At 31.9% G+C, this 16,033-nt stretch overlaps 3 protein-coding genes across 3 annotated transcripts; 2 read left to right on the forward strand and 1 right to left on the reverse strand.

Annotated features, from left to right (window-relative positions):
* Positions 1-990: 990 nt before the first annotated feature.
* LOC125817437 (zinc finger BED domain-containing protein RICESLEEPER 1-like) lies at positions 991-5,950 on the reverse strand. Its single transcript, XM_049496971.1, has 3 exons — positions 5,832-5,950; positions 1,324-3,300; positions 991-1,241 (listed from the first exon to the last, which is right to left on the reverse strand). Exons 2-3 carry the CDS (start codon positions 3,275-3,277, stop codon positions 1,186-1,188), a joined length of 2,010 nt encoding a protein of 669 aa, XP_049352928.1. The 5' UTR covers positions 3,278-3,300; positions 5,832-5,950; the 3' UTR covers positions 991-1,185.
* A 2,540-nt stretch (positions 5,951-8,490) lies between these two features.
* LOC125817458 (HVA22-like protein f) lies at positions 8,491-10,897 on the forward strand. The gene is made up of 5 exons (XM_049496994.1): positions 8,491-8,602; positions 9,218-9,244; positions 9,601-9,723; positions 10,438-10,684; positions 10,845-10,897. Exons 1-5 carry the CDS (start codon positions 8,556-8,558, stop codon positions 10,869-10,871), a joined length of 471 nt encoding a protein of 156 aa, XP_049352951.1. The 5' UTR covers positions 8,491-8,555; the 3' UTR covers positions 10,872-10,897.
* A 1,880-nt stretch (positions 10,898-12,777) lies between these two features.
* LOC125817729 (receptor like protein 29-like) lies at positions 12,778-14,213 on the forward strand. The gene is given in 3 exon segments (XM_049497273.1): positions 12,778-12,801; positions 12,803-12,828; positions 12,830-14,213. Coding segments are annotated over 3 exon segments (1,434 nt in total).
* The last annotated feature ends 1,820 nt before the right edge of the window (positions 14,214-16,033 follow it).

Below are 16,033 nucleotides of genomic sequence, written 5' to 3' on the forward strand. Positions count from 1 at the left end.
ATAGATTATTTTTTCTCCATAGCATTAATATTAATGATTATGTTCTAATAACCATAACTATATCCCGTCTTATTTAATATCACGAGTTTTATGATTAAACATCGTCATAAAAAATGAAATAACCGGACGTCCTGTCGCGTAGGAAGACTCACCCAGGCCATGAAATAATATTGTCCTAATTTGATAATAGAAAAGTTTGATATTGTCAAGATTGTTTGATTTATAAAAATGTGTTACTTCTTACCCTCAAAGAATATGAAGAAGTAACAAATGGATATATAAAATTTTAAAGGTGGACCAATAAGAAATTCCGAAAAATCGTGAATATTCATAAGCAATGAGATCAAAAGCGCACATTTCAAATAATCAACGGTTAAACGTATCGACAAATCAGAATTTATCAATAACCGAGGAACCAAAAGTGACATTTAACCCGAATCTCTTATATTTCCTGTCTGGACATATTTTTATAAAGAGAAATTGGTATTCTTCAATTGTGTAGATTCTATTAGTTGAAAGTCATTAAGTTGTAAATATTGTTACCAAATCACAATTCTTACCCTATTTGTCAGAATATAATAAATATTTCAAAAACTGAAATTAGAGACATTATATTATATGGTTCAAGTAAGATATCATAAGCAACAGCCCTACAAAATTCCTTTTTCCCTTAACTAATTAACTCACTATCTTCAACCATTATTAGGTCCAACTCAAGAGGCTGAAAAATACTAAACAGCAGACAATACCATCTCCCGGTAGGCTGGAGCGTGGGCACGAAAGCTGCAAAAATCCAAGAATACCTCCCAAATTTTTCTTTCTTCTGGCTCAGATGAACAAACCAAGACCATAATGATCATGAGTTAACACTAATTCAGAATGATCCTTGACACGATCAATACCGTAAAGAACCCCAAACGAGAATGGACAGAATAGAAAAGAGAAGTAGATACAGATAAGTTAGTCAATTGATGAAGGCTAAGATGGCAAAAGCTGTTAGATTCTTGAACAAAAGAACTCATCTTGAACTAATTTATGGGAGCTCTGGAAAAGCAAGATCTGCAAATGAACTAATTTCTACAAAATCTTAACATAAGGATAGAGAGAGGGGGACCATTTGGTAGGTGCTAATATACACAGATAAACGCAAAAGAATGGCAACCTAAGCTTACCAAAGACTTGCTCTTATTTTGCATCATAGCACAGGGCCAGAGTGACAGTGCTTGATGAAGCCTTCGAATCTGTTGAAGAAAGATTCAGAATTATTCTTTATAGCTAATATAGACTATGTCATAACTGGAAACTACACTATTAAATATTGACCTTCAAATTCATCACGCATCCAGTCCTGGGCACACATCAAAGCTTGCAAGGTATCTGATCTTAGCGAACTGCGATATGGTTCAAGAGCCTTATTCCCAGTGTTGAACACATACTCTAGTGAAGCTTTTGACATCGGCATTCCTAGAATATTGCGTGCCATCATGGACAGAATAGGATACCTTGGAGTGTGAACCTTCCACCAGTTTAATATGTTAAAATCGTCTTTTCTAGGGAACAGCTTTTCCTCCAAATAATTGTCCAAATCTGATTTAATGTTGTTGCTCACTGAGGTCTCATAGATGAATTTGTCAAATCCCGTCAGCCGATCATTATTAGCACCACCAACTTGAGATGCTTCAGCTTGACCATTAGGAGCTAATGGTGAATAAATAGCGTGGCCATTATACAGTGCCTTCATACAATCTGAAACAATATTAATGCAGTCTAGAGCACTATCACCATATATTTGTGGATAATAATATTTAACCAATTGCATCTTGAATCGTGGGTCTAAGATAGCTGCAATCGCCAAAGCCAAGCTACATTTTTTCCAGTACTCATCAAATCTGCTTTTCAACTTCAGAGCCAAAGAATTAACAAAATCATCTGAGTTTTGACACCACTCAATCAACTGCAAGTGAATATCACAGATATCTGGGAAATATGTATTTGCCGTAGGATACTTGCTTCCAGCAAAAACATTGGAAACCTCAACAAAGAGCTTAAGGAAGCTAGCAATGGCACTTATCCTATCCCACTCTGTCACAGTTGGACACATTGCATACCGGGAATCATGTTCTTGCAAAAGAGGAAATGCATCTTTGTACTCCAAAGCAGTTTCAATCATGATATAAGTTGAGTTCCAATAAAATGAATTATCAAGATTCAGGCACTTCTGGGAATCAACCCCAGCAATTTGAGCCATCTCAGTGAACTTTTCCTGGGTTGCCTGTGAACTTCGAACATACCGAATACTTTCCCGGACCTTGTGGATTATCTGGCTTGCTGTTTCTAAGGTATCTTGGACCATCAACTTGATAACATTAGCTGCACAGCGTGTATCAAATAATTGGCCATCACAATAAAGAAACCTGTGTTGACAAAGCTGCTCTCTGATTCTACTTACAATTTTGTCATATGTCGAGTAGTTATCAAATGTCACTGAAAACAATTTTCGGTCGATATCCCAATTTCTTAGACTAGTCATGATAACTTCTGACAGCATATCTTCTGTTTGGGAAGGATCAGTTGTTAAAAAATTCAGAATCTTCTTTTTAAGATGCCAAGAGTCATCTATGTAATGTGCCGTCAAACACAAGTATTCAGCATCACCATTTGCAGTCCATGTATCAGCACTAAGGCTGATTTTCCCAGGCAATTTGTCCAACTCTTCATATACTTTCTGTCTCTCCATCAGATAAATTTCCCGGCAGTCGGCTTCAACTCCATCAAATGTTGCAATGTCAAACAAGGGTTGAAGATTCCTGACAAATATACGGAAACCAATATGTTCAACCATAGACAAAGGATAGCCATGTAATATGATCATGCGGGCAAGGTCAAGCCGGCTTCGCCTGTTATCAAAGTTAACAATCCCATTGTTGAATAACCCATCTCTTGTGTGTCCTTGTTCAAACTTAGTCCTCACAACGCTGACTGCATCACCATTTCTCTGCTCTTGATCAAAACTAAAATTCGAGATGGCAAGAGGTCCCTCCTTTTTCTTTCCCCGTGTCAGCAACTGACTTATATCATGGTTTGATCTCCTACGACATCTGATCAAATGATTTCTCAAATGTGAAGTCCCACTGGTACTAGACCCACTAAGTTTCCTTTTACAGTGTCTACAGATAGCCACAAAAGTATCACCTTTTTTTACTCTATCAAAGTCATTCCACACAACAGATTTTAGCCTACTAGAATTGACTATGACTGCTTCTTCCTCTATCTCCATTGCTTCCAGTACTGTAGCAATACCTGGGATATTTTTCAGGGGATGTGAGGAAAATGACAGACAATTTATTAAATCTAAACCAGAATAATGAAGAAACAACAAAGCTTCAATAACACAGACTAATTAAAATCATACAGTTCTTCAAATTATCAATTGGGATAATGTAGAGTCATTCACACAAGCACAAAGACGCCATATATATCTTGTACATAAAACCAACCTCTAAAAAGAAATAATTAGTAATACTTGGGAGAAAAAGGAAGTACATCTATATTGCATGAAGGGGTTCAATTCAATTCCCTTAGCCCAAAAACTATACTAAGCATACAACAACAACAACAACAAAAACATATCCAGCGTAGTCCAACAACATACTCATGTCACAAGTTCAAAACCTGCCTGTTGAACCAAGTCTGGTGTGCTAATGTGACAAAAAATTTTCACTTGGGTGAAACCAAGAAACATAGTACAACTCCTAAATTGTTGGATCAATATTGGCAATACTACAATTAAGGAGGAGAGATGGAGGATTGTCCTGGTAGACAGTGTAGAAAGAAAGGAGTCAAAGATGTTTTGAGGGAAAGATGAACAATTTGCAGAATTTCAAGATGAATTGTATAGCTCTTTATTATTTTTGGTGTAAATACAGGCAGAAGAACTTTTTGATGTTTTAGACTATTTGTGACAAAAAGCACAGATGGAGTCAGTCTAGTTTGTAATACTTTTGGAAGGGAGGCTACTTTGATGTAGTATACCTGTGGATAAATAGAAGAAAAAGTTACCATTCTCAAAAAAAAAAAAATTCACTAATTGACAGAGCTTTCTTTTTGGTTGCCAAAAGTTTTCAAAACTTCAAATATTACAATGTTGCATTACCTATGTGACTTCTGCAGTTAGTTCTTTTAAGCTGCTACTCTAGACACATACCTAAACAGATGACTAAGGCCCATTCCTCAAGCTAGGATAGTCAAAAAGAATGTAGGTACATATGACTAATTTTTGGGCGAGGCACAGTATATATAAGATACCAAAAAGCCTAGCCCGGATTTCTCTATCATTTAAATTACAAAAACCCCTTATCCAATTCGCAAACATCACATCAAACCGGACTTCTCTACCATTTACATTACAAAAATACCTATCACATTTGCACACATCACATCAAACCGGACTTCTTTGCCATTTACATTACAAAAAACACAGATCAAATTCACACGCATCACATCAAACCGGACTTCTCTACCATTTACAGTACAGAAAACACTATAAATCTAGACCCGACTTCTCTTCCATTTACATTGGAAAAACACCCATTTGCACACATCACATCAAACCAGACTTCTGTACCATTTACATTACAATATAACACTATCAAATTTGCACACATTACATAAAAATATACAGCTTTATCAAATGCTTTTCTGAAGGTGTATTAAGCTGCTATTTATAACCCTTAAATTTCAAATTACCCACCTAAGGCAATACGAGGCAACTATAACTTTAATCCAAACTAGTTGGGGTCAGCAGTATGAACATCAATATCCACTTTGCTCCATATGATTCCTCAAACCCACACAAGACAATAAGAAGAAATTTATGATTAAGAAATTCTAAGCCAACACATCACCGAAATTCCTCTTTAATTTATAAAGCACAAGATTGTTTTGCAAACCAAAGATGGAAAACCACAAATTAGACGTTGAAAGGCAAAATTCAACAAGTACGTTGTAAAAGCCTTGGTGAATAGAGTTACCGAGTACATTCAACTCCATATGAATCCCTAATAACACCAAAGACAACAAGAAGAAAGTTTTAATAAAACTACACACCCGCGAAATTCTAGCCAACAGAACACACCAAAATTACTCGTTTTAATTTACAAAGCACAACATTGTTCACAAACTAAAGATGGAAACTTTAACCACAAATTAGATGTTGAAAGGCAAAATTCAACAAGTATGTTGTAAAAGCCTTGGTGGACAAAGTTATCTATTACATTATGCTTCACATGAATCCTCAAAACCACAAAAGACAACAAAAAGAAATTTATAATTAAACTACACACTACCGAAAGTCTAGCCAACAAAACACCAAAATTACTCTTAATTCACAAAGCACAACAACAACAACAACAACATACTCAGTATAATCCCACAAACGGGGTCTGGGGAGGGTAGAAAGACGCTCAGCTCAAGCACTGCATTATTTGCAAACAAAAAAAAATGGAAACTTTACGCACAAATTAATGCTCCAAATTCAAAGAGTAAAGAGCTCAACCCAATACCCAATTTTGCACTCCCCAAACCGGGTCACCACGACCCAGTAACCCGAACCCATAATCCGATCCATATTAGGTTAAAGTCGGGTCGGAGAAGCAGAATAATTAAAACCCTATAGACATCGAATCGGGAAAACATACATATAACCCAGAATTCATTCGGACTTCGGGTTTTTAAACATATATCCAAATAAACAACAGCTCCAATTATAACAACAACACTACCATCTATGGCGTAAACAGGAGAGAGAAACACTGTAAGAGAGAGAAACTTACGAGAATTGAAGAACTTTTTTGCGTTGTTGTTACAGAAGAAGGGGAATTTAGGGTTTGTTTTTGTGTGTGAAGACAATCACACAGTGAAGGTGTAACTGTGTGAAAAAACGAAAGAGATGAGAGTGAAGGATTGTTGTGAAGTTTTTTTTTGGGTAAATGGATCTAAGGCGCCAACCCGAAGAGAAACAACTAATTGGGCCAATTGTTTTGGGCTTTTAAGGCCCAAATTGACTCTTGATTTTTATTTGGTAATTACACAACATACGAACGAATCCACTCTATAGTTTGAAATAATTACGTATTGTCTTACAAATTAATGATTTTGTACTGAATTTCAAATCAGATACATCACTCCTTCAGATTTCAAGTCAGATACATAGGGAGAGAGGCGAGCGGGATAGGAGAAAGACGAGCGAGAAATTCAATATACTCCACATACATGTGAATCACAATTGAATATAGTGTATCTGAAATAAATTGTGCCTAACGTATATAAGTTAAATATTAGAAAATTTTTATGCAAAAGGAAATCACATCGATCTTGCATAAGGCCAACGTAGATGGTAATCCATGACATTTTATATTCTTTTGGTACCTTTTGTTAAATTAAATTTCATCACGCGTCTAATAATTTAACCTATATATATTGATATTCTTATCATAAACCGTGAGCGTTCATCCTTAATTTATAGGAGTTGAGCTAACACATAAAATACTCTATCTGAGATAAGACTACGAGTAAATAAGACAAAAAATCCATATAGTTGATCTCAAGTTGGATGAGAAGACAAATCAACTCTATAAAGAAGTAAAATTATGACTAATTAGGTCGTTAGTGACCAAATAACAACACGATATAGAAAAGAAGCTTCTCCCTTCCTCTTCTCTCTTTTAATTGAGAAAAAAAAATAAAAAAATCTTAAGTCTTGCAAATCTATTGCTTTAGATTCATCGAACATTTATACGTGTAATATCATTCGAAAAGAAAAGGAAAAAAGGCCTAAGGCTAGCAAAAGCCCACAATTAATTCCTTTGTTTTAAAAGAATGTTATTTCCTTCTTGTCACAAATGAAAGTTTTAGCTCGTAATTAGTTTATTTATTAGGTATGGAATATACATGATTCTAAGAACATATGCATATTGGATATTTGTATTTAACTTAATCGCGCATTGCATTAGCCGATGTTTACATCATGTTATATATATAAATAAATTTTTCAATAATGTTATTACAATATTTTTTTGGGGAACTTTCGCATATAGCCACGCAAAAATAGCGTAATTATTCTCCATAACTATAGCTTACTAACTACGATTCGTAGCTACATGTTAAAGGGAGGAAAGTGGCGAGCGAGATTGAGAGAGGAAGGAGAGAGGCGGGCGAGAGAGGGTAGAGAGTGGGAGAGAGGAGAATTGTATATGTATATTTGTCAAAATAATTGTATATATGTAACTAGTATACATATGTATTTGTATATCTGGCGAACGAGATTGGGAAAGGGAGGAGAGAGGCGAGTGAGAATGGGAGAGGAAGAAGAGAGGTGAGCGAGAGAGGGCAATAATTTGTATAATTCACATCTCGTTTGTATAATTTGCGTGTTTTTGTACTATTGAGTAATACAAAGTTTGGAATTATACAAATATGATAAAACTCAAAATAACGAATTGATACAAACATAAATATATGAACTTTAAACAGTTATACAAATTATATTATACAAATTACATTATATAAATTATATTATACAAAATCCAAAAACTACACGTTTATATAAACTTTAAAAAGATTGAATATATATGGTGATAAAACTGAAAAATCAAAGGAAACCATATTCATCATATATATATATATATATACAAATACAAACTATCGTATACAAAATACAAGTCAAACAAAGAATTGTTTGTTGCAAATTAATCAAAACATGGCTAATTATACAAACTCGTAGTCAACCCACGTAATTAATGATTAATGTTAGTCGCGAATGGTAATTATAACAAACTATAGCTATGATGACTAATTAAATAGTATAAATTTACTTAACCCTGTAATTTTCCCTATTTTAATTTACTTACGCAAGAAATAAAAACGTCTGACTAGATACACTTATTATACATTTGTTATATACTAAATATACATCGATAACGAAAACAAAAAAGTTAACTTGCCGACTTTAAATGTTACTTTAATATTCATTTTATTGCATGTGGTTGACGTGAAGTAGAGGCAAAGGTAGTGTAGTAGGAAAGGAAATTCCACCTTCTTTTTTTTACCATGCATGATCGCAGAATAATCAAATTCAAAATTTAAAGTTTATAAATATTTAACGATCTCAAATTTTAAATAAAAAAATTAAAAATAATTTATTTTAAATGTCCAAAGGGAATTGAACTCGCATTCATGATGATAGTAAGAAAACTTGAACAAGTTTTTGTTTTGCTGCTAAATCAAAAACGTCCTTTGTTATTAGATTTTCATCAGATAAATACAAAACTAGATTCTCGAAAATCGCACCTCATACCTTAGATTCGCCCCCTCAATACCTTCATGGAGGAGAACAAAAGACTTTCTCTATACTTTGATAAAGATATCCTTTACTTGTGCTAATTGCTTTCATATACAATATTCCTAACTTATAAAATGTTGCAAATTAATTTGAATAACTCATATTCCCTACATAAAAAGATCAAATTTGCAAGAGGAAAATAAAGAAGTATTTTCCAATGGGTGCTATTGGAACTATTGCTAAAAGTTTGAATGCATTAATCGGGTAATTCAATTTATTTTTCGTAGATTATTAATTATTGAAACGACATGTATATATTTTTTTGATCCCCTCAAATTTAATTTAATTATATAATACGTATAAATATTTTGCTAATATCATTGTTTTGTATCAACTTTTTTATTAATTCAATCTATTTACGATGAACACTATCCCAAATTTTTGTTGTATTGTAAAAAAAAAATACATGTAAAAGTTACATATTTGGATGCCCGCGAAAAATAATTATAAACTGCTAACCATATATATATATATAGAAGAAGAAGAAGATAACCTAGTTATGTATAAATTGTGTATATTATATGTGTGTGTATATATATTTGTAGGTTATTATTTTGACAGACTGCTATGCTATATAAGAAACCCAAAAATATAAGTTCAACATGCATGTTTTTTTTTTTTTTTTGGATTTACTTTCTAATTTTAAAAAAATCTTCTTTTATCTTATTTTCCTTTTCCGTTTTTTTGGGTTAGATATGTAGTGAATGATCATAAAATAATGACCTCCTATAGAGAATTAAAGTTTTTATTTTATGGGGATTTTTTTTTTAGTAAATTAAGACCTAACTTTTCATTTTTTCTCTATTTTTTTCTTAACAGCCCTGGAGTGATGCTTCTCTATCCTTTGTAAGTTGCAATTTGATCAATTATTAATTAATTAATGATGAAAAAACATTTGAATTATCATTTTTTCATGAGTTTCATACTCTAACTATTAGTTATTTTCTCTCTCAACTTGAACTATCATAACACATATTGAAGCTGGCTAGATCAACTATCAGTTGTTCTTTTTTCAACTTGAACTATCACCATCTACTCAATTATGTGTGTTTTGATACATACAAGGTGATAGTTCACGTAAAAAAAAAAAACAACTAATAGTCAAAATATGAAACTCACGAAAAAATTATAGTTCAGATCTATTTTTAACCATATTAAAATTACAAACATCATATGTTAACTATTGTTCTTGAATATTGAAGGTATTCTTCTATGAGAGCAATTGAGAGCCCTTCACCATTAGATGATCAACAATGGTTAACCTATTGGGTTCTCTATTCATTCATAACTCTATTTGAGTTGTCTTGCTGGAAAGTCCTCCAATGGTAACAATAACTTCTATATTCTGATCAAATTATTGTTACCATTTGTCCGTACATATATATCTCAATCATTCTATACTGGAAATCTAATTAGCTATGAAATTCGTTGATGATATATCACTAAATAACCTATAGTTAACATGGTTTTTAAAAAAATAATCCATCGTTAAATATGATTAGTGATGAATTTTTGTTTTTAGTGACAAATAGTCTACCCCTTTTTGTAGGGAGTTCAATTGATACCCCTCTCTTGAAAAGTAATATTGATTAAATAAATGGAATAAAAATTAAACTTTTTCTATAACATTCCTAAGTGTGGAATTCTTGTAATTTTTTAATTCTCTTGCTAGAATTTATGGCTCCAAATCATTATATGTGAATAACTTAGCCCATCAAATTTTAGATAAAAATAAAAATAAATCACCTAATAATAACTTTCTTTTTTGCATTGAAATTCAAATATTCGTCTCTGTTATGATTTTTCAACCTTCGTCGATCATTAGACTACATCCTTATAATTAGATGCATTCTGAATGCATTCTAAACGAGTTAGTACTAAAAACAACATGAATTAGCGACAGACAAATTGTGTAGCTAAAACAATAAAAATTCGTCACTAAATCTATTTAGTGACGAATTAGCGACTGATTGTCATATAATATTCTGTTAGCTACAAGCAATTTAACGACGAATTAACGATTTTACTTCAATTTTCAGGCTACCATTCTGGCCATTCATCAAACTTGTATGTTGTATGTGGCTGGTGCTACCAATTTTCCATGGAGCAGCTTATATACATGAAAATTTCATAAGAAAACATGTTAAAGTTGGGAGCCATGTTAGCTCAAATTATCCACAAAATCAAAGGAAAGCACTCCAAATGATGAGTCTTGATGCAAGGAAAGCTGTTGAAAGATATATAGAGAAGTATGGACCAGATGCCTTTGACAAGGTGGTTAGAGCGGTACGAATTCTCGAATCAATTTAATTTTTATGCATTGACAGTATCGTTAGAAAAAAAGAAAGAGAGAATGTGATGATAGATAACTCATGATAAATAATATTTACATCATATCTTAAAATCGAGTCATTAATTCGCATTCTGAAACTTGACATGTTTGCAGGCGGAGAAAGAAGCAAAAAAACATTGAGGAAAAACAATACCATAAATCACAAGAGCAAACATGTATAATACCATATTCAGTGTAATTCTACGAGAAGAACGGAAGAAAACATGAAGTACTATTTAGAAAAGTATTAGTGATGGACTATATCAATGTGTATTTTGACTTTCATAACTCTTCCACTTAAATGAAACATTTGCATTTCTAATATTATTAATTGGAAATTAAAGTCTTTAATTAAACTCATAGTTCTTTTTAGTTTCAATTCATAAATAAATATTTGTCTACATTTAATAGATTTTTTAAAACATAGAATCTAAATAAAAAGCTAAATAATCATTCGGATTTTATCCAATAGACATAATACATAAATATGTTTTTTAACTTCGCTTCAGCTGATATTTATCCTTTAATTTTAGGTGTGGACAAGTAGACACTTAAACATGTATAAAATTGAATAAACAGTCACACACGTCCTATGTGACATTATATACGTAGGTTGCCACATAGGACACAAAATTGCCACATAGGATGCCACATAGGACAATGCATCTATATTTGCTCAATTTTATACAAGTTTAAGTGCTTATTTATGTACACTCAAAGTTGAAGGATATAAATACTAGTTAAGGCAAAGTTAGAAAACACTTTTATATATTATGCGTACCTAATATTGTAAGTGATATAAAATTTAAGTTATAGGCAACAACAAAAAGTAATTAGCAAGCATAATTTGAAACTTGAAAAATACAATAAATAACATATCATCACTGGTTAAGCAACACCAATAATGTAATATACTATATAATATAGAACTAAACTTAGAAAGAAAATTATGAAATATATTCTCTGCTATTTTCCATCAACCCTTCTTTTCTTTCTGTCTCCCCCTCATGGCTTCAAATGTCCTATTGACCATACCTTGGTTTCAATTTCTCACTCAAGAGCATAAGGTACCCCACCTATCATATCACTCACATCTCCCAGCTCAAACTCACCCTACCCCCCACCCCACCTCATCCTAGATAAAATTTCAATATTTTAATTTATGAATTTTTAATTGATTTTGAATGAATTATTTATATGTATTAAGCAAAATATCTAATAAAGTTTAATGAGGATATGATTGTAGATAAGAAATTGTAGAGGACATTGATTAAGATAATAGGTTAGTAGGTAATAGTGTGATATCTCGCTATTCGTCCATCTTAGTAGTCGTAGTATTGCTCCCCTAGTTCCTTGTCCTTAATTCTCTGTTGTTTCTTGTATTTTGATTATCGTATTATTTTGTGTAGTTATTATTGAAAATGATTTGTTATGCTTTTTCTTTTGTTGCTTCTTTTTTTCTGAATTATTTTTTCTTGAGCCGAAGATTTATCGAAAACAACCTCTTTATCTCTTAGTAGACTCACAACAACAAAAACAACTTTTAGCGGCAATAAATATATACATTACAAAGAGTGCTAAAGTTTTTATCAACATTAGTTAATTGACATTGGATCCATTATCATCTTAGACTTTAAAGACACTTACAAAGGATGTTAATTGTAGCTAAAATAATTATTTAACAACAATTAAGCTATTGTCATTAATTAATTACTGCCAAAGATCATTTTTGATGTATTGACTCTATCTTCTACCCTTTCTAGACTGGATATATTATTATTATTATTATTATAAGGTAAAATATTTAATTTAGATAAATAAGGTAAGCCGCATCCTAACTAAAATTCTAGCTCCGCCTCGAATCTCCTAATGACACCAAACCTCCACACCCTATAAAGTCCAAACATTTCTTGCATAAATGATTCTACTCTCACTCAAGATCATGTCCCCACTCTCCCCCACCCATCATATCAGCCACATCTCTAAGCCTACCCCCCCCCCCCCTCCCCCCACCACCACTAACCCTCCAAATAGTTCTTGCATAAAAATGATTCTTTTCTTAAAAAATCAAAATAGAACTCCAACAATTGATCAGAAGAAACTTTTACAACAAATACAATGTATCCATTCAAACTCTTTTTATTTCCTCTACTACTCATGTTTTTCCTATCTACCACCCCCCCTTCTATCTCCTCAACCAATGTAGCAAACATCAACAATCTCACACAACCAAACATGAATCCTCATGAACTAGAAACTCTTTACAAGATCATGGAATCAATTTCCAGTGACCAAAGTTGGAGAAAATCATATCCAAATCCATGCCAACAAAGTTCATCTTGGCTTGGAATTGAGTGCAAAAAAAACACCAACAACATTTACCATGTCACTAGGCTTGATTTTGGGACATATCCGAACCCCATTTGCAAGAAAACAGCAACATTCCCTTCACTCATTTTCCAACTTCCAAATCTTGAATCTCTCTTCTTTATCCAATGCTTCACACACACAAAAACAACAATCTCTATTCAAGAAAACAGAATTCTCCAACAACTTAGTATAAGATCAAATCCATCATTAATTGGCACAATCCCACCTCAAATTTCATCACTTAAATCACTTCAAATCCTCACATTGTCACAAAACAATCTTCTTGGACAAATCCCACAACAAATCTTCACACTCAACTCACTTATTCATCTTGATTTAAGCTACAACAACCTCACAGGACAAATCCCATACCAAATTGGCAATCTCATCAATCTTATAGGCTTAGACTTAAGCTACAATTCATTAACAAATCCAATCCCATCCACAATTGGCCTTCTCAAATCTCTTCAAAAACTTGACTTGAGCTCAAATTCATTAACAGGCAAAATCCCTCAAACAATAGAAAAGTTACAATCTTTAAACTTCTTAGCACTTAGTAACAACAAGTTAAGTGGCAATTTCCCAAATGGGATGCATAAACTTCAAGCACTTCAATATTTTCTCATGGATGACAATCCAATGATGTTCATAACATTGCCTGATGAATTGAGTCAATTACATAAACTTCAAGAATTGAGCCTTTCAAGTTCAGGTTACTCAGGGGAAATACCATCAAGTTACTCACAACTCGTGAACTTAACTACGTTGTCTTTACAAAACAATCGATTAACAGGCGAGATACCGGTGGAGTTTTCAAGATTATCACATATGTATCACTTGAATTTGAGTAGAAATTTGTTAGATGGTGTTGTGCCATTCAATTCAAGTTTTTTGAAAAGACTTGGAAGGAATTTGGACTTAAGTGGAAATCCAGGGCTATGTTTGATGAATCAACATGAAGGAGTTTATGTTGGAGTTAATGTGTGTGGGAGTAGTAGTAATACTATAACTATGCCATTGAAGAAGAATAGATCATGTGAAGCTTCATGTGGAGTTGTTAGATCATTATTGTTTCTTGTTTGTGTTTTGTGTGTTTTAGAATTGTTGTTTTAGGCTTTTGGTTGTATTATTGATGATTCTTTGATTTCTAGTAAAAGGTGTTTCCCTCCGTCTCAAAATATTTATCGTGTTTTTTATTTACACGTCTCTTAAAAGAATATTGGACTAATTAGGATGAATGCTTGATTATTTTATTTTTATTTATGTCTTAAGATATAATCACTCTGAATATTTACTCTTATGTATATCCTAAGAGGATTTATTCTTTGTTTGTATTATTGATTCTTTCTAGTAAAGGTGTTTCTTTCGTCACAAAATATTGTCCAGTTATTTGTTAAGTCGTTATAAGTAAATTTCTTAATAAATACTATTCTCTTTGTTTCAATTTATATGAAACTTTTTCATTTTTCGAGAGTCAAATAATTTAAGTTTGATCGAGAATTTGCATCTGAAATCTTCAATTTTTTTGAAAGGAAATTTATATATTTGTAAATACGTAAAAAGTACTATAAGTCACAATAATTGATAATTCAAAATGCTTAAAAGATCTATGAAAAATTTACGTCAAAGATAAATTTGTTTCAATCTCAAAATTCGACATATGTCACATAAAATGGAACGTAAGGATTACTTATTTTCACAAGTTAAAATTCATCGATGGCATAAACGTTCTTCAGCATACATCTTAAATTCAATATATGTATTTACTCATGTCATTTATTATGTCTTAATCAATATTATTTGATGATTCAATACATATTACTAATATATCAAATCAAATCAGTGACGGAGCCATAATTTTTAATAAGGGGGTTCAAAATCTGAGAAGTAAACATATGAACTAGTGGAAGGAGGTTTGACATCTATTATTCATACCTAAAAAATAATTTTAACCATGTATGAATAGTAATATTTTCTGTCGAAGGAGATTCGAATACAACCCCTAAATGTATGCTGCCTCCGCCCCTGAATCAAACAATATATTAGATATAATCACATTATATCTAATATCAATATTATTACTAATATAAGAATAATAATCGCATTATATCTAATATCAATATTATTATTCTTATACATTCAATCACTAATCATATTTAAAGTGAAAGCATCTTCATGATCATGCCATTCATTTACACTTTATTGCATGATCAAAAGATTAAACATAGTTACACTTTATTTGGGCAATTTTATGATCCCAATAAATCTAACTTTGTAGGTCACGTCTGTGCAGCTAACTATTTGCACAGACAAAAGGAGTCATACATTGGTGAGCTGTCTCTCTGTATAAAATATTATGCGTATGCCTTAGTTTACCAAAAAAATAAAAAAATAAAATAAAATAAAATAAAAATAAATTATGTCAATCATTCACTATATAATTCAACCAAGGGAAAAAGGGCCAAAATAAATGAGTTAATATACCTAAATTATCAAGTGTGTGATTTTTTCTTACCTAAATTATCACTAATTATCAGTTATTTTCTTTTTGTATCTGAAATATCAGTATCGTTCAAGTGGGAAAAAAAACAAGTGATAGTTGATGTATGTTTTGAAAAATAGTTAATGATATTCAGGAAGGAAACTCAGAAACCTAATAGTTTAGATATGAAACTTAAGAAACCTAGATACTTTAGACGTATCTTTGATCTTTTCACTCAAAAACAATAATCTGATCAACTTCTATTATGAAACTTTTGTTCTCACATGACCAAATGATATTACAATAACATGTTCAGTGTAAATAAAATCTAAAAATAATACTAACATATACATAAACCTTATCCTTATTATTGTCAAGTAAAAAAAATATTTCGATTAATTCTAGATTTTTTTCAAAACATGATTTGAAAGAAATACAAGAGTGAACGAAT

The sequence above is a fragment of the Solanum verrucosum genome, unplaced genomic scaffold (assembly GCF_900185275.1).
Source record: "Solanum verrucosum unplaced genomic scaffold, falcon-dt-bn FXZP01000280.1, whole genome shotgun sequence".
NCBI lineage: Eukaryota > Viridiplantae > Streptophyta > Magnoliopsida > Solanales > Solanaceae > Solanum > Solanum verrucosum.